Consider the following 27700-nt stretch of genomic DNA (forward strand, 5'->3'; position numbering starts at 1 on the left):
GCTAGTGGGGCTGAACCATGCACTTGAATACCTACTACATTGTGGGAGACCTGGGAAAAGATGCCAAAAGCTCTGTGCCAGAGTTACAGAGAAAAATGCCTACTGCACTCACCAAAGCCTAGAAGGATGCACACAGAAATGCCTTTTGGAGCTTTAAACCACTGTGTGGTCAACAGTGCCACACTGCTCTTGAAAAAAAGTTGCAACAATGGTAAAATGGCTTAGAAGTGCACTATAGATCCTAAGGAAATGTGAATATTTCCAGGAAAGATAACAGACGATTATAGAGCAAATAAGTGATTTAAATATATTCTGGTGTCGTAATTAGTTAACACATACCTTTCCACACAGGGTATTTTGCTCCAAAGAACAAAGCCAACTTCAAGATACAAACAAAGCACATTGCCTATGTCCTTTATTTTCCAGCTCCTTGAAGTCACTAAAAATTATTGGACAAAAAGAAGAATTTGTAAGTTAGTGACTGGAGGACAGTTTGTTTTTCTACTCCACTTTTTAAAAAGACAATCAGGTGAATGTAAAAAAGAGGACTGTAAAGTCAACCACCATGTAAAAGTAGCAGTGAAGATTATGGTCCTGAATTGTGGCATAGGCTATTTGATAAAGGTCTAACTATTTAAAATAACTGAATACCTCTGAAGGTCTTCCTCTGTTAAAAATCTGCATATAACACATAAAGTTGAATCAATGTTTTCTTAATTCTTTTATTTTTTAGAATAATTTTCTGTTGTCTTCTTTTGTTGACATTTCTTCACTTGTTTAATGAGTTGTTTTAACATAACTCATCATCTCCCATCCGTTTTTTTCCTTTTCTTGGGTCTTCCCTGTTGCAATGTATATTGCAGCAATAATTGCACATTTTTGTTCAGAGCCTCCATTTTCCTGTGGGAAGAGAAATATGGTCCCTCCCAAGTTCCCTATTTCCTGTCAAGAGTCTTAGAAGAACTGAATCATAGAATTGGTCAGGCTGGAAAAGACCGTAAGGATCATCAGATCCCACCACAATCTAACCATACTACCCTAAGTAACAACCCTCTGCTAAATCATGTCCCTGAGCACCACATCCAAATTGTTTTTAAACACATCCAGGGTTAGTGACCTGCTTAGTGGATGAGGGTAAGGCTGTTGATTTGGTCTACCTGGACTTCAGTAACACCTTTGGCACTGTCCTCTACAACATACTCGTGGAGAAGCTGGTTGCCCATGGTTCAGGTGGGCGTATGCTCCACTTGGTAAATCACTGGCTGGATGGCCAGGCCCAAAGAGTTATGGTCAATGGAGTTAAATCCAGTTGGTTGCCTCTGGGGCTTGGTACTGGACCCACTTCTATTTAACATCTTTATTAATGATCTTGATGAGGGGATTGAGTGCACCCTAAGTAAGATTGCCAATGACACCAAGTTGGGAGGGAGTGTTGATCTGCCTGAGGGGAGAAGGGCACTACAGAGGGACTTGGATAGACTGGATCGATGGGACCGGGCAAACTGTGAGTTTCAGTAGGGCCAAGTATCAGGTCCTGCATTTTGGTCACAGCAACCCCAGGCAATGCTACAGGCTTAGGGAGGAAAGCTGCCTGATGGAAAGGGACCTTGGTGTACTGATGGACAGTTGGCTGAATAAGAGCCAGCAGTGTGTTCGGGTGGCCAAGAAGGCCAATGAAATCCTGACTTGTATCAGGAATGGTGTAGTGAGCAGGACTAGGGAAGTCATCCTGAACCTGTATTCAGCACTGTTGAGGCCTCACCTTGAGTACTGGGTTCACTTTTGGGAACCTCAGTACAGAAAGGACATGGAGGTACTGGATCAGGTCCAAAGAAGGGCAAAGAAGGCTTGTGAAGGGCTTGAAGAATATGCCTTAGGAGGAATGACTGAAGGAAGTGGGGCATTTTAGTCTGGGGAAGAGGAGGCTGAGAGTAGACCTTATTGCTCTCTTCCAGTACCTGAAAGGTGATTGCAGCTAGAGTGGGGTTGGCCTCTTCTCACTGGTGATAGGTGACAGGGTGAGGGGAAATGGCTTCAAGTTGCACCAGGGTAAGTTTAGTTTGGTTATCAGGAAAAACCTATTTACAGAAAGGGTTGTTAGGCACTTGAGTAGGCTCCCTAGGGGAGTGGTTGAGTCACCGCCCCTGGATGTGTTTAAAAAACATTTGAATGTGGTGATGTTCCATGTGGAGCAACAGCTGGCTGCCTATAGCTCAGAGCCAATAGGGACTGGCATCACCAGTCAATCTCTTTCTCACATTCCCTAATGAACCTCAGCCTCTCGACCTCCTCCTTCAAGTCAACCACAAGGCTGAGTAAGTCATTTAGCTGGCTGCATCTAACACAAGTGCTCTTCTGCACTGATGAGCTCCAGATCCAACAGTGCTTCACCTCTTCACTAAATCAGGAGCTTGAATCAGAAAGTTATTGTCCACACACTCCAGGAGATTCCTAGACCTCACCAGATTGCAGCTCACCATGCAGATATCTGAGTGGTTGAAATCCCCCATCAGGAACAGTGCCTGCAAGCATGATGCCTCCTGCAGCTAAAGAAGGAAGGCCTCATCAGTAGGCTCCATTTTATCAGGTGGCCCATGTAAACCCCTAGCACTAGGTGCCCTTTATTAGTCCTTTCCCTAATTCTAACTCAGAGGGTTTCAACCTGCTCTTCACTTTTCCCCACAAGGAGCTCCTCATAGTCTACCCTGTCATTAACATAGAGGGTAACTCCTCCACCCTTCCTACCTAGCCTATCTGTTCTAAAAAGGCAATACCTCTTTTCAGACTTCATAATCTTTGTAATGGAATCCCTGCAAAGCAACAAAATGGAAAAGCTTTCCAATTCTTTAATCTTGGAAGACAAATGTAATCCTGAAAATTTTCTTGATCTCTCTTTTTTCCTTCAAGTCTTTTATTTAGTGTCCTAGAAACAGATTTAGCAGTTCTACATAATTTTTTATACAAAGCAATTTATATTAAAATGTAAGGCATCACATGCATGAAAAAGATTATATAAGTAACACTTTTACTTGCTTGTTTTCTAGACTCAACTAAGTATTTAACAGATGCTTGCCTTTTATATTAACTTTGAATATAAAGCATCCTTTCTGGTTCAGTGTTTGTATAGCCTTAGGGCAGAACTTGACAGTGCAGGTAGAGATCAGAAGATCTACTGCAGCCTGCCACCTGCTGGATTTTGTTTCTTCTGTGGTACTGTGTTGAAGGTAAGTGACTGGCTAAGTGATCCTGTGGTAATTTTTCTCCCATGTCTTCCATGTGTAACCACAGTTTTGAGTGGCTAAGGTGTGGCATTCAGCTTCATATAACAAACAAGACTTGCTAGATTTATCTGAACACATGAGAGACTGATTCTCAAATTCAGAGGGACTCGAATGTGTTCCACTAACTCCATGTTGAGATGGCCAAATGCGTCAGCCACCACAACTTCTATGCAAGCCCACTAAAGACAACTTTCAAAAAGGAGAGTCCAGAAATGTCATGGCCTTCCTGAAGAAATTCCTAACAGTGGAGGTATGTAAGCTAATCTAGATGCCAAATACCTTCTCATAGTCCTGGTAAATAAATAGCTTGTAGCCAATTTCATTTTTAAAAAAAGTACAGAACAAGATAGAAGAAGCAGAAAAACGTGATTGTTCTTGAGGTCATTAACGTTCTATTGGATACCTGGGAAGACTTGATTCACTCTTGCCCTGGCATAGGGAAATACAGAACCTTTAATTATACATATTTTAAACGTTCATCTATGCGTTGCTATTTTGAGTAAAGAGAAAATGAGTTCACAAGATGCTGTGGTAGCAAAGACTGAACTACACATGAGTGAATGGAGAGAGAACTGCAGAGCATAATTAATCCTCAAACCCAAAACTCAGGTCTGATCCCAGTAAGTTATGTGCTAGAGCAAGGACAATTATCCTAGCTGTCTGTCTTGGACAGTTGTAAACAGTAGAAACCTGTCCATACAAAATATAACATTATCATGGGATCTACTTTCATTCTTGTAATGAGCATTTACTGCAAAGAGGCACAAAGTCCAGTACAGTGCTACCAGAAATTAAATAAGAAATACAATGAGTATCATAGAGTCATAAAATGCTTGGGTCAGAAGAGACCTTAAAGACCAGTTCCAACCCCTGCCATGTTTTGCCAACCACTATATCATTATGGCACATTATGGCCCCATCTGACCTATCCTTGAACAGTTCTCAGGATGGGGTATCCATAGCTTCTCTGGACAACTTATTCTAGTCACTGACCATCCTCTGAGTGAAAATTTTCCATGAGGAGCTAATCTAAATTTGCCCTGTTTAAAGCTGTCCTCCCTCCTTGTCCTATTACTATCACACCATGTAAAAACTTGGTCTTTTTCCTGTTTTTAAGCTCCCTTGCAGTGAGGTGACCCTGAGGCTTTTCTTCTATAGGCTGGACAAGGCCAACCAGCTTACTCAGCCTGTCCTTGTAGGGGACAACACCTGTCTTTGTAGGTGCTCCAGCACCTGATCACCTCTGGGGACCTCCTCTGGACTTCTTCCAACAGCTCCATGACTTTCTTGTGCTGGATGGTATACTCCAGGCGTGGCCTTACAAGGGGGCAGAGCAGAAGGTTCAATCACTTCCCTTTCCCTTCTGACCATCCCTTGTATGATGCAGTCCAGTGTACTGCTGATCTTCTGGGCTGCAAACACACACTACTGGGCCACATCCAGGTTTTCATGCAGTGGAACTACAAGTTCTTCTTTGCAGGGCTGCTCTTAATAACAAAAAAAGAAGGATAAAAATAAAAATAAAAATAAAAATAAAAATAAAAATAAAAATAAAAATAAAAATAAAAATAAAAATAAAAATGAAAATGAAAATGAAAATGAAAATGAAAATGAAAATAAGCAGGAATAGGAGTTAAATTAGAAAGAACTTACAGCCTGTGCAGAAAACAGTACCAGTGTAAACACAGAATTATTAAGGTAGGCATTAAAGTAGATGGAGAGAAAACAGCACAAGAAATTGAAAGACGCTGCAGAAAGCACAGAAGAACTTAATAAAGGCAACTGAAAGATAAACAAAGACTAGGGAAAGCATAACTGTTAAGCACAAGGTACAGTGTGCTTTGCAGCACAGTTTGGGTTTAGGATATGGTTATAGGAAATACCTCTGCAGCATAGCAACCCAGTACATTACTGAGAATGGCTTAGGGATAAATGTCAAATGAATTCTAAAATATTTCATTTTTTACTTGCTTCCTAAAATAGCCTAAAAGAGCTACTTTTGTTTCCATGCTGTTTTGCACCCATCCTGTGTGGTAAATGTCTATTCTGAGAGCATGTTACTGGGATTTTGATTCTCAGAGAAAAAGTGGAAGACCTGTCTCTAGTAATAATGTTGGAAGTGGAATGGTGAAAGAGGAATGGTAATAGTGATCAGAGAATTAGAGAATCATTTGGTTTGGAAAAGACCCTTAAAGTCATCAGGTTTAACCATACTTCTAGCACTGCCAGTCTGCCACTATATAGTGTCCCTAAGGTTCTTGCGCAAACAACTCTTCAATAACTCCAGGGAGGGTGACTTCACCACCTCTCTGGGCAGCTAGTTCTAATGCTTGTCTACCCCCACCATGAAGATGTTCCCTCTGACAACCAATCTAAACCTCCACTGTCACAGACTGAGACTGTTTCTTCACATGCCATCACTTATCACATGAGAAAAGTACTTTAAAACCTACTCACTGCAGCTTCCTTTCAGGTAGATATGGGGAGCTTCTGCAGTCTTGTCCCACCTTTTCTTCCCATTAGACTTTCAACTTCAGATTCCTGTGTATTTTGGTACTGATGACAAAGATAAGTAGGAGCCAGGGACAAATAAATTTATCTACTTTTTATTACTGCCAAAGAATTTGGTCTTGAGCACAAGTTCTATTCTTAGCTTATGCACTTAACCCAATATTACATATTCCAGGTAGAAATAGTTTTCATCACTGGTAGTTTATTCATGCAAGTATGATTTAGTTAAATACTGCAGTGATGTCACTGCCATGTAGAATTGCTGAACCACAGCACATGTGAAATTAGTTCCCAGCTCTGTTGCAAGCCTATTCCATGTCATTTCTCTTGAAAATACCTTGAATTTTACTACTATTTCCCTCTGTCTCCTCTGCTAACGTTTTGAGTTTCTTGCCAGCAAAAGAAACACAATAGCTTTCCAGACTTTTCAAAATTAGCACTGAAGCATATAAGATTCTCACTGATCGCAGCAAGTGCTGAAGAGTTTGGTGACAGAAAAGTGAGTCCTCTAAAATGGAGAAATAAAACATGGAAGAAAGGAGATGTGCTTCTCACCTGAGAGACATATTTCATGAGGTCACAGTTTATAATAACTTCTTACTGCTGAAGCTCACAACAAATACATTGATTTATTATAGACTTATCTGCTAAGTATATTCTGACAGTAGTATTTATAAAAATAAAGTAAAATGTCAGGAAAGGTGTTTGGAAGCAAAAGAGAAGCAAAAAGAAAAAAAACACAACCACCTGCCTTTACTCCAGAGCTGGCTCTGGTAGCACTCCCAAAATAATTAAGCCAGCAAGGCCTCCACCGCTCACCATCCTCTTAAAATGGATTTGGGTTTCCTGAAGAAAAGTGTTTGCCTTTCTGAAAACCCTCAGGCTTCTTTACTGCTCATTTTTATGTAATAACACACAATCACAGAATGATTTAGATATGAAGGGACTGCTGGAAACCATTCGGTCCAAAGCCCTATCCAAAGAAAAGTCCCAGGGTTGCACTGGACTCTTTTCAACCAGGATTTGAAAACTTCTGCAGATGGAGAGACCAGAATTTCAAAGGGAAAACTGTGTCCTTCTTCAGTTGGACCCACAGCGAAGACACATTTTGTTAGTTTTCCTGTGTTTCAGTTTGTGCTAGTTGCCTGTTTTTCTGTCTATGGACACTACTGAGAAGAGTCCGATTGTTGTTTCCTTCATACTGCTATGAGGTAATCAAACATATGGTTAAGATCTCTGCATGCATTCTTTTCTCTAGGCTTAAACAATTCCAACTCTCTCAGCCTTTCCTTATGAGACAGAGGCTCCAAGCCCTTCATCATTTTTGTATCTATTACTGGACTCATCCCACTATGTACATGTCTGTCTTTACTGGGCAACCTGGAACTGGACATAGGACTCCAGATGTCTCTCACTCTTACCACACAGGAAAGAATGGCCATCTCCCTTCTTCTAGTAGCCATGGTCTTTCAAATGCAGTGAAGGAAGTTTTTGGATTTTTTTTATAAAATGATAAATTCAGGTTGTTGTCCACCAACTCCCCCAAGGCCTTTTCTACAATGCAATTTCAGTGAAGTCAAGAAAGGCAAAATCGGCTGCCCTTCTCTTGTTCGCCATGTCAGTCATTTCACTGTTCAAGGCTATCAAGTTGGTCAGGGATGATTTCTCCTTTGCAAGGCTGTGCTGACTACTCCACTCACCTGTTTTTCTCTCATACATTTGGAATTTCTTTCTGGCATTGTTTACTCATTTTCCCTCCCAGGAATTGAGGGGTTAATTTTTGTCTGAATTCCCTCAAAATAACTAAATTTTACTGCTCTTATAAAAGCAGTAAAATGACGTGAGAAGAATTGTTTGGGCAAATTCTTCAATGTGTTTTATCTTGTCAGAACTTTGTTGAAAATATTGTCCAAACACATTGGCAGCCTCCCAGTGGAAACCACTGATTTATCGCTGAGGTTAGTTGGTAGCCTGAGAGTGAGTTCAGATGCAGTTTGTACTGCTAAAATCTCTGCGAGCTTGTTAACTGAAAATCATCTAGTAGTAGGTAGATAGGTGCAAATCAGCTACTATAATCTTCTGCTCAGGGTCCAACTTCTTATTCTGTGCTACACAGGATACTCTTTGATATAAAGATGTCTGAGAGAAGACCCAGTGTTAAGCTGGCAGAAAAGTTATGGATTACGTCAGGGTACTTTTATATTGGTAATTCCAATAGAAACTGTGGTGCTGCTCTTATTAGGAAGATAGTTACCTTCTTAACTGAGAACTGAACTGAGGTAGGGAGCTGACAGATTTGACTGTCAGCACAGCAGAAGTATCTATTAAGTGCAATATTGTATACTGATAAACTAAACTATCACGTATCTGGGAGTTGAAAACCTGAGACAGAGACCCAACTACTATTCAATTACAAGTCTGCTTTCCTTTTCATGTTCTTTCAAGATCATCTACTATAATGCGAGGTATCTGGAAGCAAAAGTTAGGCTTAATTTCATTCCTACAAGTCTATTCTAAAACATCAAAGAGCAATAGCAATATGCTGACTGCCAAAGAAAATGCACTGAAGTTAGTATCACTAACGTAGAGGGAAAATATTCTATAAGTATTACTGCAATTACAGAAAGGAGAAAATCTTTATTTTGGCAGAGCTTAACTTTTTTAGATGGTGCTACTTCCTCCTACAAGAGGGAACATATGACTGTATAGAATATCTCTCATAGACTTTCTAGATGTGGCTGTTATCAGAAGTGGCAACAAGTTATAAACAAAATCAGGCTTATCATAAAGCTGTCAAAAGAGATTCATCCACCAACCTGTGATTGTAAAAGCTCCAGGGAGCAACAATGAGCCAATTAAATTATTGCTAGTGGTATTCAACAGTTAGAAAGAGGTAGAGTTTTTCTACAAATAAAAATAAGCTGATTTTGCAATGCTAAAATGGCAGTGATGAGTATCAGTTTCTGAATTTACAAATATTTGCAATACAGACTGAATTTTACATGCTAATGCAATTAGAGAACTCAGAGGCATATTCACACCACATTTTCACATATAGTTCATGTATATAGTTTTGACATGAGTCAGACCACAGAAGGATACAATCAAACAATCTGTGAGAATATATGATTACCAAAGAAGGAAAGAAAAACCAACGTGATTTCTGTACAATACAGAGTATAGAGTCATAGAGTTGTAGAAACATACTATAATTTGGATTACAGGGGACTTGAAAGACTGTCTTGTTCCAACCTCCTGTTCACAGGCAGGGAAAGCTTCCACTAGACCCAGCTGCCCTAAGCCCCATCCAGCCTGGCCTTGATCACCTCCAGGGATGAGGCATCCATGACTTCTCTGGCAGTCAGTCCCAGATCCTCACCACTCCCTGAGTAAAGAATTTATTCCAAATATTTAATCTAAATCTACCCTCATTTAGCTGAAAGCCGTTACCTTTTGTCCTATAACTACACTGTCTGGTTGAGTCCCTCCCCAGCTTTCATGTCTTTCCTGTTTTGGGGGTCCTAGGCTTGAACACAGTACTTCAGCTGGGACCTCACAAGGACAGAGCAGAAGGGCATGATCCACCTCCCTTGTCCTGTTGGCTGCTCCTCTTTTGATGCAGCCCAGTCTACTGAAGGCATTTAAGATCATACCTCTTGGTTATATTCAGTACCCTCAAGTCCCTCTTTTTGAGTTGCTCATAATCCACTCATCCAGACATTTCCTTTCTTCTGAAATAGTTCATCCATCCAATCTGTGTCTTTTTTGTTTGTAGACAAGGGAGCTATGTGGGACAGTGTGAAAAATTTTGCGTGAGTTCAGGTAGATGGCATTGGTTGCATTTCCCTTATCCATTACTGCTGCAACCCAATTGTATAAGGCCACTGAAGGTATCAGGACTGTTTCCACTACTTTATGAAATTATCAAATTTATACCACATTTCTTCAGCCATATGGATGAAGCATAATTGCCCCTTCATCTACCCTTACTTGGAGAGTAAGATGGAAAGAATATCTGTTATTATTTCATGGCTCATTTACAGAAAATAGGGCTTTGATGTAAGATTTTTGAGATATTCTGAAGGTAGATTTTTATTAAAATGTAATTCTGCAGGGAAGAAGACTAGAGTGAAGAATGAATGTCATTTGGATGACTTTATTTGGCTAATTAAAAATGTACCAGACGTAATTTGAAACTACCAAATTGTCTCAAAAGTTTTGCAACATCTTTTTTATTGTGGTAAGATCAGCTTTTAGAAAAGGGGTGGAAAAAACATCATCCAAGAAAAAACATAATGATGAATGCATAAGGCTAAGATCACTGGGCAAAATTATGCTGAATGTTGAAGTATATTTATACAGCAGAACATCACCATTCACTTTTGAGCTCTGTCACTCTTTCTGAAACTTCAACACTGTTGATTGCAGGCTGCATTTCTCTCACAAAAAGGGGAGGCAGCTTGCTCAAACTTATTAGATTTACAGGCAGTATGATTCATGAGGCTGTAAGGAGAGAAGGTCTGTGAGATGATCCATGCAGGTTAATTTCCTTGCTGGGAATACAGTCCAATCCTTAAAGTTTTGAGCAGATGAAAGGAAGATTGCCAGTGCATGTTTCTGTAGAACAATGGAGTAGAAACAGCAGGTACCAACCCTAGTGGGGCTGTTAGAAGGCTGTTAGAGCTCATCTTTACTCTTTCCTGAACGGGATACTGTCTACAGAAAATAAGTATTTCTGTGGTGTCACACAGTTCATGTAAACTGCAGCAGCCCTGTGATGGCTTTGATTTATACCAGGACCACATGAGATTAGCTAACAGACCATCCCACAGGCAAATATGGAACTATACTTGGCAACAGGCAACTACTCCTTTCAAGCCTGAGAAATACAGGTCATCTTGAGGGAGCACAGAGAGTGACAGAGAAATGCCAGTTGTGGTGGATGTTGTGCCATCCTTCTCTTCACCTACAGAAGAAAAGGATTAGTTTGCTTGGCCAGCTGTCTTACTATGAGAAGAAGGTCTAGATTTAAGGTTGACGCATCAGTGGTGCAGATAAAAAAGAACCTAGGAAAGATTCTGGAGGTGAGTTTTGAGGTAAGATTCCCAGTGACTAGAGAAGTGACTAGAAAGAGTACACACTTGAGCCTGCTTCTATGGAGTACATGCCCAGAGACCCTGCATATTGTGGACCTGCATATACATAAAAATGATAAGTCAGTGAAAGAATCACTGATTACCCTTGAAAACATGTTGTTAACTGATTCGCATGAAAATATAAGGATACAAATGTAGCCAGAGGGCTTTTTTGAGGAAAAAATAATCGTCTCCATGGTACCAAAGCTGAAATGGCTCAGAGGACGTTGCTGGCAGAAGCTGGTGGAAAACTTCTCCAGTCACAGGAGTTACTCTTGAGCAAAAACCAAAGGAATCAAACGTGAATCGCTTTGTCAACTAGTATATTTTTGATCACTGGAACAATCAGTTTGTGTCTCAGAGATTAATCAAAGCAATGTAATTTGACAACCTGCTAAAACCTATGAGATCAGGATGTGTCTCCTAGAAATAGGGTGCCATTAAACATCATCATCACCATCACCACCGTTCCTGCAGAAAACCTCACAGTTTCAGCACTATCAGTTTCAATTAACAGTAATAGTTCATGAAGGATACATATCTGGCTTATAACATTTGATAGTTTGAAAACATGTGCTCCATTTTGCATAATACAATTCCCTTAACTCTTATTACAGATATTGTAACTCAGTAAGAGTGCACATTTTTGTGAAGGGCAATTGTATTCATTGTGAAAGGAAAAACCTGGCAAGATTTTTATTTTGGGAGCTATTTATGATGAGTTTAATAAACTCAGAGGCAATGATACTGTAGCTTAACATGAGGATGAGAACTCAAGCACATTCATACTAGCTTATGCGCTAGTATTTTCTTTGTGATGTATTTTGGGTAGACATAAGTTAGAAACTCAGCATCATGCCAGCCTTCTTCTGTATTCCCTACAATGACTACTGCTTTTCTAGGTGTTCAGAGCTCATCTCACTGCTATGTGCATTCCCTTTCTTTTCTCATCAACATACCTTACAACTGAAAAACTCTTTTATTATGTTTTCAATCAAGGATCTTATACCACCACCTGGAGTGGATTCTGCTTGCTGCTTATGACTAGTTACAGGTTTTGCTCCCTTTCTGTCTTGTTTGATATATTGCAAGTAGGTCTCTTTGCAGAGATAATTCCTTCATCTATATCAGTATGATAGCCAAAAGATGTTCTGCAAAATATAAATGTACTTTAATTACACAAATGAGGTTGCATATTACAAAAATAAATAAATAAATAAATAAATAAAATAAAAAATCAGTTAGTTTATAATTATCTCCAGTCTCGTTACTTTACACATAAATGTTTCTGTCAGAAGAAACACACACACATCAAAAATTCTAGCCATGCGATTAGTACCAGAATGAGTGAGTTCAAGAGGTAAGTCTCCATGGAACTCAAAATTCTAATGAATGGTTCTGGGTTTAGAAGTCTATAGCTAGATCATTCAAAGGAAAAACATGAAAATCCAGAAAATTGTTCTTTGGGTCTATTTAAGAGAGGCACACCTCTACCATTGCATGGATCTTACTTTAAGTACATAAAAGGAAAGGAAAGAGAGGAGAGGGAAGAGAAACAGAGATCTGAAGCCTATTCAGAAGCAGACAGCAGACAGTCATTGAAGACACTGAACAGAAGCCATGACCAGGTCCATAAAAATACAGTGAATTTTTATTACTATTATTATTATTTGTTCTTCCTTCCTGCACATGCTGGATGTTGGCCTTTAAACCTTTAAAATATATCAAAGACTTGAAATAATGGCCTGGGTGTAGGTGCAATGATGCTGGCTAATCATTTGTGTGTGTCTAGCTACTTTAGTCCTGTGTTTGCAAATATGGGAGTTGTTACCTTCAATTCAATAGGATGAAAACATGAAAAATGGTCACTGCATGAGTTTGTCAGAGAATGTGGGGAAACAAAAACACTGTAATTAAGAGCCACTGATGAAAGAACAAATGGTAGAACAAATGGTAGCCTAATGCAAAAAAACACATTGAAAGCATTTGGACGTTCTCAGTGATCTGAGATGAGCTGACAACTGTAACAAAGTGAGAGAGATTAGCACAGCCTCCTGCTGCCAATAATACCACCTTTGTCTCATCTTCCATGCTATTTCCATGCACTATAAAGGAAGAAACCACAAATAACGCAATGCAGTATATCCTGGTTGCTTTCCAGTCTGCTGTACAGAACTACTAACTTCTTCATAGGTTTTCATTACAGAAACTGTGTGTCCAAAAATTGCTTTGTTTGCATGGAATGGTAACCTTTCCCCAGCGTTCTCAAAGCTTTTTGCAGTGGTTTTGAAGACAATAAAATCGTAGTCAAATTATTGTTACTAAGAGCTACTTGGCAGCCTGAGAGGATTCCTCCAGAGACCAGATCTTATGGTGGTGTGTGAAAGGAAAAGAAAGCTCTGAGAGAAAGGGCTGCCCTCTCCTCTGATCACTTTACCTCCTCTGTTACACCTGGCAGACCCTTCATGCCTCCGCAGTTATTTAATCTTCATTACAGCAGTCATCAAAACAGTAGTGAAGGCTATCTGAATGTGCCTAGTAATGAACATCTTTATGAATTTCTAGAACTATTTTCACATCCCCTCTTAAATATTAGAATGATTCAGAGTTTTAATTTAAACTGAAGCAGCTTCATTTGAAATTTTGATATTTAGGTGGAATCTCATTGTATGTTCTTTCATTTGATTTTTAATTTCCCCTCCCCCCCTTACCCAAACAAATATTTCTTAAAATCATCTTCTAATTCTACGCAGTTGAACTGTTCTGCATCTTTTAAGTTCCCCTTTGACATTCCTCTAATTGTTTCAATGGAATACATTTTTCAGGCCTTTACTGCTTCACACAGAATGCTTCTGTTTGCTGTTTTGGAAACAATGCATTTTAATTACTGGTAAAGTAAGCAGGAATGGAAAATAATTGCTGTCTAATTTTCATACCATATAGCACTCTACCTGCAAGAATATATGTATAGTATATTTTTACTTCACATTTATAAACTCTTGTGGATTTCAGACCTGCATGAGTTTGCTTGAAATTTTTGTCTATGTTTAAAAATCTTTGTAATGAATTTAAATGTTTAAATATTTTCATTATTAGTAAGATAAATGAAATGTTGTTATATTCGTTTCCAGTAGAGGAAAGAGAAGATGTAAACCAGTGTATCTGGTCACCTCGATAGGGAGGTGATTGTCCCTCTCTACTCTGCTCTTGTGAGGCCCCATCTGGAGTACTGTGTCCAGGTGTGGAGCCCTCAGTACAAAAAAGACATTGAGATTTTGGAAAGGGTCCAGAGGAGGGCCACAAAGATGATCAGGGGGCTGGAGCACCTCCCCTATGAGGACAGGCTGAGGGAGTTGGGTTTGTTCAGCCTGGAGAAGAGAAGGTTGCGGGGTGACCTCATTGCAGCCTTTCAATACCTGAAGGGAACTTACTCCCAGGAGGGGAGCAAACTCTTCGAAAGGGCTGATAATAGCAGGACTAGGGGAAATGGTTTTAAGTTAAAAGAGGGAAGATTTAGGTTGGATGTTAGGGGAAAGTTCTTCACTAGGAGAGTGGTTAGGTCCTGGAACAGGCTGCCCAGGGAGGTTGTGGATGCCCCGTCCTTGGAGGTGTTCAAGGCCAGGTTGGACGGGGCCCTGGGCAACCTGATGTAGTAAAGGTGTATGTTTGGTGGCCCTGCTAGGCAGGGGGGTTGGAACTACATGATCCTTGAGGTCCCTTCCAACCCGGGTCATTCTGTGATTCTGTGATTCTGTGATCTAATTTCAACATAAATATTTTCACAGTTGTCACAAGCAGTTTTAGTGTTCACATATTCCCCAAAAGTTTGACAGTCTCTGAATTTACAAGAAGTGACTCCTGAGAAATTTCTAGAGCTTTCCAGCATCAGCTGGCTGATGGTACCTGATATGGATTGGTGTAGTTACAAAAATGGCCCCCAGTGGTGGAATAGCTTCAGCATGCTTGATCTGTCACCACTTTGATTCTGAACTTGTTTATGATAGTGGTTTCATATGTTGTTCCTTAATGATACTGATATGTTATATTTTGCTCATAAAATGAGTAGAAATTACTTTACTTGTACAGGCATGGCACTTCCAGAAGAGTCCCTCTACTGATCCCCTTGATGGGAGACCATTTGTAATGTGTGTGGAAAAAATGACACATAGAGAATGACCATCTCTGAACATTTTAGAATGTCACTAACAAATCTGTACTGTTAGACAAAGTTTGTTAGGTTTTTCAGTTTTAGTAATCTGAGTTTAATTATATTAGGGCCTATGAATATGCAATTTTTCCTTTAATAAGAGAAAGTGTCAAGAGCACTCATTTGCAAGGTAGATTGATATATTCCTGTTCTCTCCTGTTTTGACAAGAGTGTTGTGAAGAAGTTTGTGCAATTGTTTTGTCACGGAGCCATGCATTTAGCAGTCAGCAGATATTAGATTGTCTGGGGAAAATATAGACTCTCCACTTGAAGGATAGAAAAAAAGGTAGTTTGATGGGAAGGACAAGCAATGACAGGAAGGTCTGCTTCCAAATTTGTTCTTATTGTTAGAATCCACAGAATCATCAGTCTAAGAATAATGGCTTGAAGACAATAAGCCCTCCATGTACTCATCAATCTTTTTATGACTATAGTAACATTGTTGGCTTGACTTTCATTCTTTTCATTATATTACACTGCCAGAATGCGAGACTTCCTGGAGGGACTATATGTCCTTTATATGCAAAATGTAGTCTCCTTGAGATGAGTGATGGCCACATTTGTAAGTGACGCAAGGTTAATTTATAATTCTTTATTAGGTGTTTAAGAGACCTGAATAGTGGGACTCAGTATTCACAACAATCCTTTTAACTCCTGAAATTTCAGCTCGAGTATATTCTGGACAAAACAGTAAACATTAAAAATATATATATGTAAAAATACATAAATCAGCATAATGCAAAATATATTTATTTGCAATTCCACTGACTAAACAAAACCATGGCTAAAACAATAGCATCATCAGCAACACAAAGCTGACATCTTTAGAGACACTGAGTTGAGTTCAAGTAAGAAAATGTAGCAAATATTGAAGTGGTTACTTAGCATTTTTTTTAAATCTTCAAAGCTCTTTATTTTTGTTGTTGTTGTTTGTCTGTTTTATTCACTAGACAGAATGATCGTATGAGAGAGGAAAAAGGAATTAAGACATCCTTCTAGCTGGTGAGAGCAGATATTCAGAGAGGCTGTGAACGTTGAATACCAGCAGCAGTATTCTAATTTCTGAGTACTAACAGAGGTTTCTGACATACGTTATGTGGGGATTATTGAAGTTACTTTCATTTTGGCACAGAAGGAAATTTGAGAAGATTTAACACATGGTGAAAGAATTTGAAATTAACTTCCTATTGTTTGTACATCAGAAATTATTGCATAACATGCAACAGAGCACCCATAGAAGAAGTAATATTTCTTTCCTTCTTATACAATTTTTTTTAATACTTTTTCTTGCTTCTAAATTTCTATTGTCTTTAACTGTGTCCTGTTGCTCAGTTGTCCTGAGGCAAATGATTGGTATGTAGAGGCTGTGTACATACTATGTAGGTAATACGCAGTTCTTAGAGTACCTTGCAGATATGCCACTGATCTTCAGAATCAGGTTATTTGTCCAGAAAAATCCTGAAATTTAAAAAAAAAAAAAAAAAAAAAGTTATTCCTACTTGATTTACTAAGCATTTTTGATTACATGTATCTGTATAAACTGCACTGAGTCACAGCAGAATTACTAGTGAATGTCTGACCTCAAAAAAATTACTAGTTCACTTGAAGTGCCCTGAGGTTTTAGAGTCCAATCAAACTGCTTTAGTTGTAAAATTGGTCTGAAAATCTCAGAAGTGCAGACTATCCTGGAAGACTTGTAATTTCTGGGCAGAAAAAATTGTGGCATTGTGTTGTCATTCTATGTTTATCATCACTATTTTTCTGAAATCTGATATATGAAAATGGTCATAACTTTGACTGAATGAAATCATTTAGAATTAGCAGATAGCAAAGATAACAGTAATTCATTGCAAAACTCAGACGCAATTAAAACACCCTGTAGGCGCATCCCATATCACTATCTGAGACAGGCCTTGCCAGGCAGGGGGGCTGGAGCTTCATGATCCTTGAGGTCTCTTCCAACCCAGGTCATTCTGTGATTCTGTGATTCTGTAATTTGATTCTCATTATTGAGAGGAATGGAGGCACCAATTTGCTGTCCAGACAGTATCTCTAGAGAGGTTTTCTGTCTGCAAATAGGGATGGCACCACATGGTATGTAATATCCCTTCTGCTAGTTATAGATCAACTGTTCTTGTTCTGCCCCCTCCCAGCTTCTTGTTCCCCCCCACTTCTTCCTAAGAAGCTGAAAACCTGAAACATTCTTGGTTCTGTACAGCATTCATCAGTACAATTAAAATACTGGTGTGTTATCAATGTTGCTTTTCTCCCAAAGAACAAAGCATAACATCATAACAGACATAATGAAGAAAATCAACTTTGTCTCAACTGAAACCAGGACAAGGTGAAACGTTACTGGATCTGATGCTCACCAGTGCAGACTAACTCATCAAATAAGTTAATACTGTAGGGAGTCTGAGCTATAGCAACCCTGGTTCAGGTTGTGATCTTGAGAAGTATGGGTCTGGAAAAAAACAAAGGCAGGATTCTGAGTTTCAGGAGAGAAAACTTCAGTCTTTTTAAGGAGTTGTTGAATGAGATCCCCTGGGAATCTACCCTTAGTGACAAAGGAATAGAGCAGAGCTGGCAGCACTTTGAGGATGCTTTTCTGAGAGCAAAAAAGCTCTTCATCCCCCAGTTCATGAAATCAAGAAGGAAAGGCAGGAAACTGGCATGGACTGAGCAAGGACTTTCTAGTCAAACGGAGGGATAAAAAGAAGGCTCACAGGCTGTAGATGTCTGGCTTAGCATGAACACAGAGGGGCCGTCCAGACTGGTAGAAGTGAGATCTAGGGCACAAATGGAACTAAACAACAGAAGAAAAACAGTGTTGATAACACTCTGAATATGCAGTGACTGCACAGAGCTTCAGCTTCTTTTACCGTCCTTATGGTGAGGGGAATGGGGATGCAAAAGGAGCTGGGAGGAGACAGAACCAGGAACACTGAGCTAAACTTGATAAGAGGATATTTCATACATGTACATCTTCTGAAAAATCTAAACTTGGTGGGGAGCTGGCTGGGAGGAGTCTGCTGTTGCTTGGACACTGGCTTAGTTTAATTTATGAATGGTGGGTAGTTTCATTGAGCATCATTTGTTCTGTAAATACATGCATAAACATATATTACCTTCACTATTTTTTTCTCTTTTCTGTTTCAGTGAATAGATTTTATCTCAACCTACAAGTCCTCAAGTTAAGCCACAACAGAAATAAATGATCTTTAAAGTCCCTTCCAACCCAAGATATTCAGTGATTTCATGATGAGTACATCCACCATCTGTGTGCTACTCAAGCCAGACCTACAACTATTGTTCAGAAATAACTTGTTTTTTCCTAGCTGCTCTTACCCTGGTCTCTGCTTTTGGACACTTCAACCAGAGTGAATTTGGAAGTACTGGTGACAAAATAAGCCACAACATAAACCACTTGATTGCAGTGGAGAATGGGTGGCATTGTTTCTTCTAGTGTGGAACATTTTGAATAATATTTACTCAAATAGGAAAATTTACTGCCAGTGTGATCTGAACTTGAATTCATATGCAAAAGCCAATGATTTCTGTCTTCTCTGATGCCCCAAGTAAAGCACAATGGTCATTGTAACAAAAACAGCATAGTATCCATGTTATGCTGTCATGAACCTCTACTCTGCCCTGGTGAGGCCTCATCTGGAATACTGTGTCCAGTTCTGGGCTCCCCAGTAAAAAAAGACAGGGATCTCTTGGAAAGAGTCCAGCGGAGGGCCACTAAGATGGTGAAGGGCCTGGAGCATCTCCCCTTTGAGGAGAGACTTAGGGAACTCGGTCTGTTTAGCCTTGAGAAAAGAAGGCTGAGAGGGGATTTGATCCAGGTTTATAAATACCTGAGGTGTGGGAGCCATAGTGGAAAGGCTGGTCTGTTTTCAGTAGTGTGTGGGGACAGGACAACGGGTAATGGGATGAAAGTACAGCATAGGAAGTTCTGCACGAATGTGCGGAAGAACTTCTTTACATGTGAGTGTGACTGAGCACTGGAACAGGCTGCCCAGGGAGGTGGTGGATTTTCCTTCTCTGGAGATATTCAAGACCCGCCCGGATGCCTACCTGTGTGACGTGGTGTAGGGAACCTGCTTTGGCAGGGGGGTTGGACTCGATGATCTCTAGAGGTCCCTTCCAACCCCTACAATTCTGTGATTCTGTGATTCTGTGAGTGTTACTTAGCACCCAGAACCCGCCACTGGGGAAAGCAGATGAATAAGAATGCATCTCAATAGCTCTGAAAGACCGCTTTAAATGTGGGCAACAGAATGGATGACATTAATTTCAGAAGAATCTTCACAATTAAATAGCTTGAAAGTTTGAGGATAATAGGCCATTTCTAATGGGAGATAGAAACTCAAAACATTAAAAAAACCTGACATATATATTCAAAATACTAATAAGCTTTTGAGAGATTCATGGTTTTGAATGTGTTTATTTTGTTTGTTCCCAGTCAACTACTCCTCAAATACATTACAATTTCTTATTTCTCATTGCCTTGCTTTCCTTTTTCTTTTATTTTCTCCTTTTGTCTTTTCTCCACACAACAATTTCACCTTCAGTCACTGAGTTTCTTACTGCAGGATATTTGTATCCTACATGAAAGAGTGAGTCCTCACTCTAACACTTCCCTTCATTCCAGCTATGAAGCATTGTTACCAGAGGACCTGGGCACTCTTCACAGTTAAACTGACTTTGCTTGTCCTGCTTTCTGCAGCATAAAAGGAAATAAATGGAATGTAGTGAAAATGCTTAGATTCTACTTAAGTGAAACCTTTTTGTCAAGATGGAAATTCCAGAAACCACGTATTTCTGCCTTCCCTCCCCCTCCCCCCCACCCCTTTTAGCAATATATTTTCTCAAAGACATGCACTGCATATATGTGAATATGATGCGATGAGCAAAGAAATAATACTGAGCTGCAAATCAGTTTTACATGAAATAGCTGTTCTCTATCTCTTTGGGCTACCTCAAGATTCACAATTACTTGTTATAACCATTATGTACTGGCTGAAAAGGAATAACTGTACTTGAGCTGCTAGAGAGATGTGGATTACTGGACACAGTTTGCTTTAGGAAGAGGGAGGGCAGGGCAAAAGAAGGGCTATGGAACTTCTCTGTGATTACCTTCCTCGAAAGAGTATGTAGCCATTGGCAGAGTGGTTTATTTTGCAAAATTGAGAGTGACTGATTATAAAGCGTATTTCCAGAAAAATTTTAGGAAAAATTTAGGAAACTTCAGAAATTGGAATTGCTTCTAGTTACTCTTCATTTCATAGTTATGGAAGCACTGTGCTGAAAGATTAGAAGACTGAGAAATCAGACAACCAACAAGCTGCACCAGTGTAGAGGATGAGAAATGTAGAGGAGATGTCAGATCATTTAATTATGGTATTTATTGGCTTTTGACACCACTCAGCTACATGTGAATAAACAGGACGTCTGGATGAAGAGAATTATGTAATGGAAAGGCAAGATTTTGTTCCAGAGAACAAATGATCTCCTATGCTAGACAGAAATTTCATGGTCTCTAAGATTTCTTTGTGAGCTTGCGCTGTGTGTTTTTTTCTTAAAATGTTACAATAAGCTCTGAAATGACAATCATTTTTACTGCCTCTTTGTTAGAGTATAAAGAAGTATAAATAAAATACTTAATTATGGGAAGTCTTCAGTACCTTTAATCTCATTTATTTCATGATTTCTTTCCATGCCCTCAGCAGGAATATTTTTAAGGAGGAAATAGTGACGTTGCTAATTGCTACGATTAGAGCTACTGCTGCTAAAGCAATTATCTCTGTAAACTAAAGAAAATAATAATAATTAAAAAAAAAATCCAAACAAACACCCACTGACATTAAGCCAAGAAATAAAATTGATGCAGAGGCTGCTATTCTTGCCTGAAGCTGCACTTTTGTATGTTCCATAAAGATTCCGGGGTCTGACATTAGTCATTGTCACTGTATACATCCAGCCAAACTCCTGTTCACTTTATGAAGAGAAGTATTTTCAGTCTAAATTACACATACACTTTATCACTGTTTTTTTTTCAGATTTTTATTATCATAGGAAATAGGTAAATTGCTAATGATCTGAGGTACCATTTTATTGTATTTTGTTGATATGCTGATAGTTTATGAGTTGATGTATGAAGCTGAAGTAAATCATTTAAACTGTTGTTCCCACAGCTAAAGTATTACAGTTTTGATTTCGTAGGATAAAAAAGTTTCTGAGGCTGGAGTAAGCCTGTGGAGATTCTCCAGTCTAACCACCTGTGCTCAAAGATGATAAACATTAATCAAGTTGCTTAGGGGTGTGTCTAGTCAGGTTTTGAATATTTCCAAAGATTTAAGTTCCAAAACTTCTCTTGGCAGTTTGTTTCTGTTTTTCACCAATTTGAATCTTTGAAAAAGCATTGCTTTTTTCTGTTGTTGTTGTTTATTTGTTTCTATAGTTTAGTGGATTTTGCCTTTTTTTGTTTGTTTGTTTGTTTTTACTGAGATAAGTCTGGTTGTTAACTTCTTCACAATCCCATCTGGCAACTGCACATGAGGTTAATAATTACAGCTCTCTCAGCCTCTCTTTGTAAAACAGGTGCTCCAGACCCTGCACCACCTTTACAGCTCTTTACAAGATTCACTCCAGGATGCCCATGGCTTCCGGAACTGGAGAGCCCAGAAATGGACTCTAGATGTGTCTTACCAATGCTAAGAAGGCAGAAAGGACCATATACTTTTTCCTAGAGGCAATGATCCTTCCAATGTAGTACTGAAGGTTGTTGGCATTATTGATTAAGAGGGAACATTTCTAACATACTGTTTGTCAACTTCTCTATGAGCATGGTACTGGAGACTGACAAAAAGTCAGAATAAACAACATCCACCGCTATTCCTTCAACCACCAAGGTAGTTACCTCATTGTAGAGAGCTAGTTCAAGGATTAAGAAAATTTCCCTGATGGAAATCTTGGCTAACTACTCATGATCACATTCTGGTCCTTCATGTGCCTTTATATACTTGGAAATGGTTTCCAGGATTAGCTCCATTATATTCCCAGGTGAGGATGACTGGCCTCTAGTTGCCAGGGTCCTCCTTCTTGCCCTTCTTGAAATCAGGAGTGACATTTACCTCAAAAGCTCTTCCAGTCACGATGATTATTTAAAGATTTCCACAAGTATGATGAAATCAGCCAACTTTCTCAGTGATCTTGGGTGCAACCTGTCCAGGCCTATGGAGTTATGTATATCCAGTTTTTTTAAGTGCTCCCCAGACTATTCTCCCTCTAGAAAGACTGAGTATTCCTTGCTCAGTATTTCCACAGTGGTCTCAAGAACCTGGGATTCCTGAAGGACAATTTTTTTCTGCTGAAGTCTGAAGCAATGAACATACTGAATACCTTGGCCTTCTCCACTTCCTTCTTCATCAGCTTCCCTGTTCTTTTCAGAAGTGGACATATGTGGTTCTTTTTTTGGTCCGTTGTTGTTGTTGTTTACTTACTTATAGGGCTTTTCTTGTTTTCACTTGTGCCATTTTCAGTGTCAACTCTAGACTGACTTCAACTTTCCTAATCTTATCCCTACCTTATAGGACAGCAGTTCTACTCTGCCTGAGTCACCTATCCATGCTTCTGCCTCTTCTAAACCTTCTTTATATCCCATTGTATATACACATATACACATTGTATATACACATACATTGTATGTACATACAATATACACAAGAGTTTTCTGAATAAATTTTTTAAAATCTCATAAATATATGCCTTACCTCCACAATTGAGCCTGTTTGTTTCCTCAGACATGTGTCACTCACCATTTGCTCTCTTTCCCTTTACAAAATATTTGCAAATAAATGCAATAAAGCCCCATATGCTGAAATACAACAGTCTGGAATTCATACAGCCAGGATTTATGGAAGGTTCCCCATGAGTGAGGCTGGCAATAGAGCAGGAAATAGAAAAAATATATATATTAGGGTTTTAGTGTGTTTTGTTGTTGTTGTTTTGTGGGTGTTTTTTGTTTGTTTTTTGTTGTTGTTGTTGTTTTTCTGGATTTGCAATCCATTTCAATGTGGTCAGAATTTGAGAAATGCGCATATGACCAGAAAGAAAATAAAGGCTGAACATGTAAGTGATTTTGTTGAGTTCAGAGCATGTTTAACTCCCAGTGAAGGAAGCTCCTGTTTTATCTGAGTCTTGATTCAGCCCTCCCTGCTATAAATTCATGAGCAGGGTTGAGGTGGAGGTGCATTTATAAAAGCACTGATGAGACATAGATAATGTTTCTGGACAACTCCATAATAAATATTCCTGATCTTTGTTTTCTCATATTCAGAATAATAAAGTGCTGTCATTGTACTGAGGTCATACTCTGGAAATAATAAAGCTCAGAATCTGCAACAGACCTTGCCAAGGTTGTATGCCCAGATACTTTCATTATTCAATCAAATTGACAAGGGAATTTTTTCTCTTCACTCTTCTTGAATTGCCTTGCCTTTTGGCTACATAAGCTCCAGAGGTTTGTAATGCTGCAGCACTGCTGAAATGATTCTTTGTCCAGATTTCTCCCCCACATTTCTACATCTGAAAATGCACCCTTCTAAAATGTGTTAACTTCAGCAGGCTGTAATAAATAGTTTAAAAGAAAAGCAGCTGCATTCTGTATATTTGAAATGACTTTAATATGCTACGACAACTTCAGGTCTAGAAATGCTCTTATTTGTGAAGGTAAGATGCGGGATCGGTGGGCTGCACATGATCCTTCTCTGTCTTTAGCAAACATAGCAGTCACTGGAGAGGAGAGGGCTTTTCCACATTTCCATTGTTTTACTCTGGGAGCATGTGTTGGTTTAGTTAAACCAGTTTGATGCCTTTCTCTGTAGCAAATACACCACATTATTTGCACTGTAGTAAGTAGACAAATTGAGGATGGCAGATTCATATGAAAATAAACCTGATTCTTTTCCCCTAGGAAGAAGAGAAATTTCCTGTCAGGTCAACTGAGCAGCTCTTGAAGAAATGAGGTGAGGGGGAGAAAAGAAAGAGGGAATTCATTGATAATTCAAGGTGTCAGCCTCTCTTGCAGCTTAGCAGCCTGGAGCTACCTAGTTATTTTTGGAAGAGAGGCATAGAGGGGCTCAGCTGTGCAGGATGCCATCTGACAGTCAGCCAGGGTTGCCCAGGAAGGGTTCTGCCATTTCTGCAACGACACTGAGGGCAGTACTGGAGATGTAACATCAAGTCATTGAATTTCAAAGTACTGGAAAAACTGTTAAGTCAATCTCCTGGAAATTATGTACTGTGGGAATTAAAGATGGATATGAAGCTGTTGCAGCAGTCCTGCCATACTCTGAAATGCTGTCCTTCTTACATACCTACCTATTACCTTATTACATTTATTTATACACTTTCCATTGTTTTGAAAATATCTCCCTTTGCCTTCTATATTTAAAATAAGAGACAGAGGGGAGTGGGATGAATTTGTGTGTTCAGAAACAGGTAGTAAAAATGTTGTAAATAAATGCAGGCAGATGATCTAAGGAAAATATTTGTAAGACCAGAACAAAAGAGTCAAATATGACCATTCTTGACATCAGTTTCCTCCACTTGGTGAGATTACCTATTCTGAAAAGCAAGTACATTTCTTATTTCTAGGGTGGCAGTCCTAGTACATAAGCAGACAGACATTTTAAGTTTTGGAAGGTTTATTGTTCTGTTGTCATTATTGTCAAAATCAAGTGGGAAACCCATGCTTTTGGGATGAGATTACAGGTTTTTGAGTGGATCTCGCACTTATCTTATTTAGATACTGAGTTAGACTAGTACCAGCTCAGGTGGAGAGAGGGTAGACCAGTTTATGTTAAACTAGATGCTGCTGTAGTCATCAAAACATAAGCTGACTGCTTTAAGGTTGCCTGCTGGAATGCAGAAATAAGGATAACATAGAGAAGCTATTCACATATATAAAATTATATATAAAAATAACATTTGCATTCTTTTCATTCTTTTTGTTTTGCTTTTATATTCCTTTTTTTTAAATTTTTATTTTATTTCCTTTTCTTTTATTTTCTTTTCTTTTCTCTTCTTTTCTGATAAAAATTCAATTTCATTTTATATTGCTCTGGTTCTTAGAAATTTTTTACACATCTTCTGCATTTCATTTTGTATATGAAGCAAAATAAACCACTCTATTTTCCAAAGATGCTAAGAAAAAAAAAGTTTTAAATTACTTAAAATTGCATGTTCAGGGAAAAAAGTGGCTAATTGTTTTCCAGATGATACTGGAGAAAAATTGTACTTTTGGTAACATTTGAAATTTTATAAAGTTAATTATAATGAAGATCCTTCCTGTTTACAAAGAATCTGTCAAATCTAGTAGGTGTGTGCCCTTTAATTTCTACATGCTTTTTACATTTTGATTGTTTCACTTCGATATCTACACACTCTACCTGTTTTACAGATGGCAAAAGCTTCCATCCATTGTGAAGCATGCTGAGGTTGTTAGAAGTACTTAGCCCAACGTTAATTATGTAGCCTTTTCTTCTTGGAATTCAAAGGATTACTGTTGTGCTGGTCAGCATTGTCAAGGAAAGGAAGAGTAGGAGAGGAGGGTAGGTGAGAGGATGGGAGAGGAGATGAACTTCATTTATATGTACATACTTTTGTAACAAACTTCTTCTAGAACATTAAAAACTGCAAGTTTGTTTCCTTGGATATATGGAAAGACTCAATTCGGGTCATAGTGGACGGTTTGCTGACTGCAGACACCACCTCAGAGAAGAGCAAACAAATAACAGAGGGACCTGATAGCCTCTAAAGAACCATTTTGCATGTCTATCTCATTTATTACTAGTTTTAATATAGAGATTTTTTTCTTTTCACTGGGGCCTTTTTCATGGGAAAGTAGAAGAAAAAGTATAGAGGAATTCTGCCAAAAGAGATTTTATGAAATCGATCCTGAACATATTCAGATGCACTGAAAAGGGAGAGAGCAATAAATACAGACAGCCAATTACATGTGCCTTTAATTTAGTATATTTAATTTCACTGAGTGGCCCAGCTGCCTTAGTGACTCATCTGTGGCTATGAAAATTGCCTTAAGGTCTGCATGCTAGTATATTTTATTTCATTACTGCTCTGTATTCCTTACCACCTTGCAATACTCTGCAATATGTAAATTAAAACATTCATGAATTAGTTTCATTTTTCCAACCTCATTTCAACAGGTTTACAGCAGAGCTTTGAAAACATGAAATTGAATCCTGCAGTGCAACTGCATAGCCATGTTTACTCTGGACAACATCTCAAAGCACTATGTTTTTTTTCTTGGTTAACCTTTATTGCAACTTTCTTCCCTGTGTTGTCAGCCTTTGTTTCTTGGAGCTGTGACAATGAGTTAAACTGAATGAGTTGAATATATTTGCTCTAAAAGTGAGCACACCCTATCATCAAAAATCCACTTCAGCTCCCCCTGATCTCATTACTTGTCAAATTTTCTGGGAGTAGCAGCAGCAAGATTTAATTCACAGGGTGATATAATTATTCTCATGAATTACTCTCTGCCAGACTTTTCAGCCTTTCATCAAACAGGAGAGAGGCTAGCAGGCACAACATTAATACAAAGAGCCAAGGAGTACGCAGTCTGTTTTGAATTAAAAAAAAAAAAATAAAATCTAATATGTAAAAAAGAAAAAAGAAACAAACAAAAAAGAGAGCAAATAAAATAACACTCTGTTTCTATTTGTTTACTAATAGAATCTTTTCAGAACTTCCACTAAACAGTCTAAGACTTGGCTATAAGGTATGTATATGTTCCACGAATGTGCGGAAGAACTTCTTTACAGTGCGGGTGACGGAGCACTGGAACAGGCTGCCCAGGGAGGTGGTGGAGTCTCCTTCTCTGGAGATATTCAAGACCCGCCCGGACGCCTACCTGTGTGACATGGTGTAGGGAACCTGCTTTGGCAGGGGGGTTGGACTCGATGATCTGTAGAGGTCCCTTCCAACCCCTACAATTCTGTGATTCTGTATCTCTTGTTGTGCCTTGTTTTTCTTTCTGAACTATTACTTCCTTCTCATGATGTCATGCTGGGATTTTGCTTTAAATAAATCTTCTAAAAAATGAATCTTATCTTTTACTTTGGGTTCCCTCATTCTGAATGAAGGACAATTGCAAAAATTTCCCAAATGAATGTCAGAAAGTGTACATCTCATATGGCTTAGAGGTAGAATCTAAGTCTGATAAATTATAAAATAAAAGTGAGGCCAAGAAAGAAAGCAGGATGATTAAAATAAATAAAACATATTCTGACATTTGCTCAGGATATTCTTGTAAATTCACCAGACATAATCACAGGAGGAAATCCTTTACGGTCTGAAATCTTGACTGAAAATCTCTGGGAAAACTGAAGAATGAAATTCCTGTCTTTCAAGACTGTAAACAAGTTCAACCTGTTAGGATAAAGATTTCTCAGAGAATGATAAGCTGACTGGCTCATGAAGGGAAATAGCTGACATGACAGTAATTAATTTGGTTTATCGTCATCATTTCTGTTGGA

The 27700-nt window shown here is 38.8% G+C and overlaps 1 protein-coding gene across 2 annotated transcripts in view; it reads left to right on the top strand.

Moving 5' to 3' along the window:
• The window catches only part of CHSY3 (chondroitin sulfate synthase 3), a 131055-nt gene extending 103792 nt beyond the window's left edge, over positions 1–27263 (top strand). Inside the window, exons 3-4 of one of the 2 annotated variants that reach the window (XM_085528371.1) lie at positions 24115–24166; positions 26898–27263. In XM_085528371.1, the coding sequence (XP_085384497.1) occupies positions 24115–24165 (51 nt within the window). In that variant the 3' untranslated portion in view covers position 24166; positions 26898–27263. Of the gene's footprint in view, positions 1–24114; positions 24263–26897 lie in introns of those variants that run through there. The other variant, XM_085528372.1, reaches the window with a different exon arrangement.
• The last annotated feature ends 437 nt before the right edge of the window (positions 27264–27700 follow it).

This window comes from Coturnix japonica, chromosome Z (assembly GCF_054131305.1).
Source record: "Coturnix japonica strain WE chromosome Z, WE-NBRP24, whole genome shotgun sequence".
Classification (NCBI taxonomy): domain Eukaryota; kingdom Metazoa; phylum Chordata; class Aves; order Galliformes; family Phasianidae; genus Coturnix; species Coturnix japonica.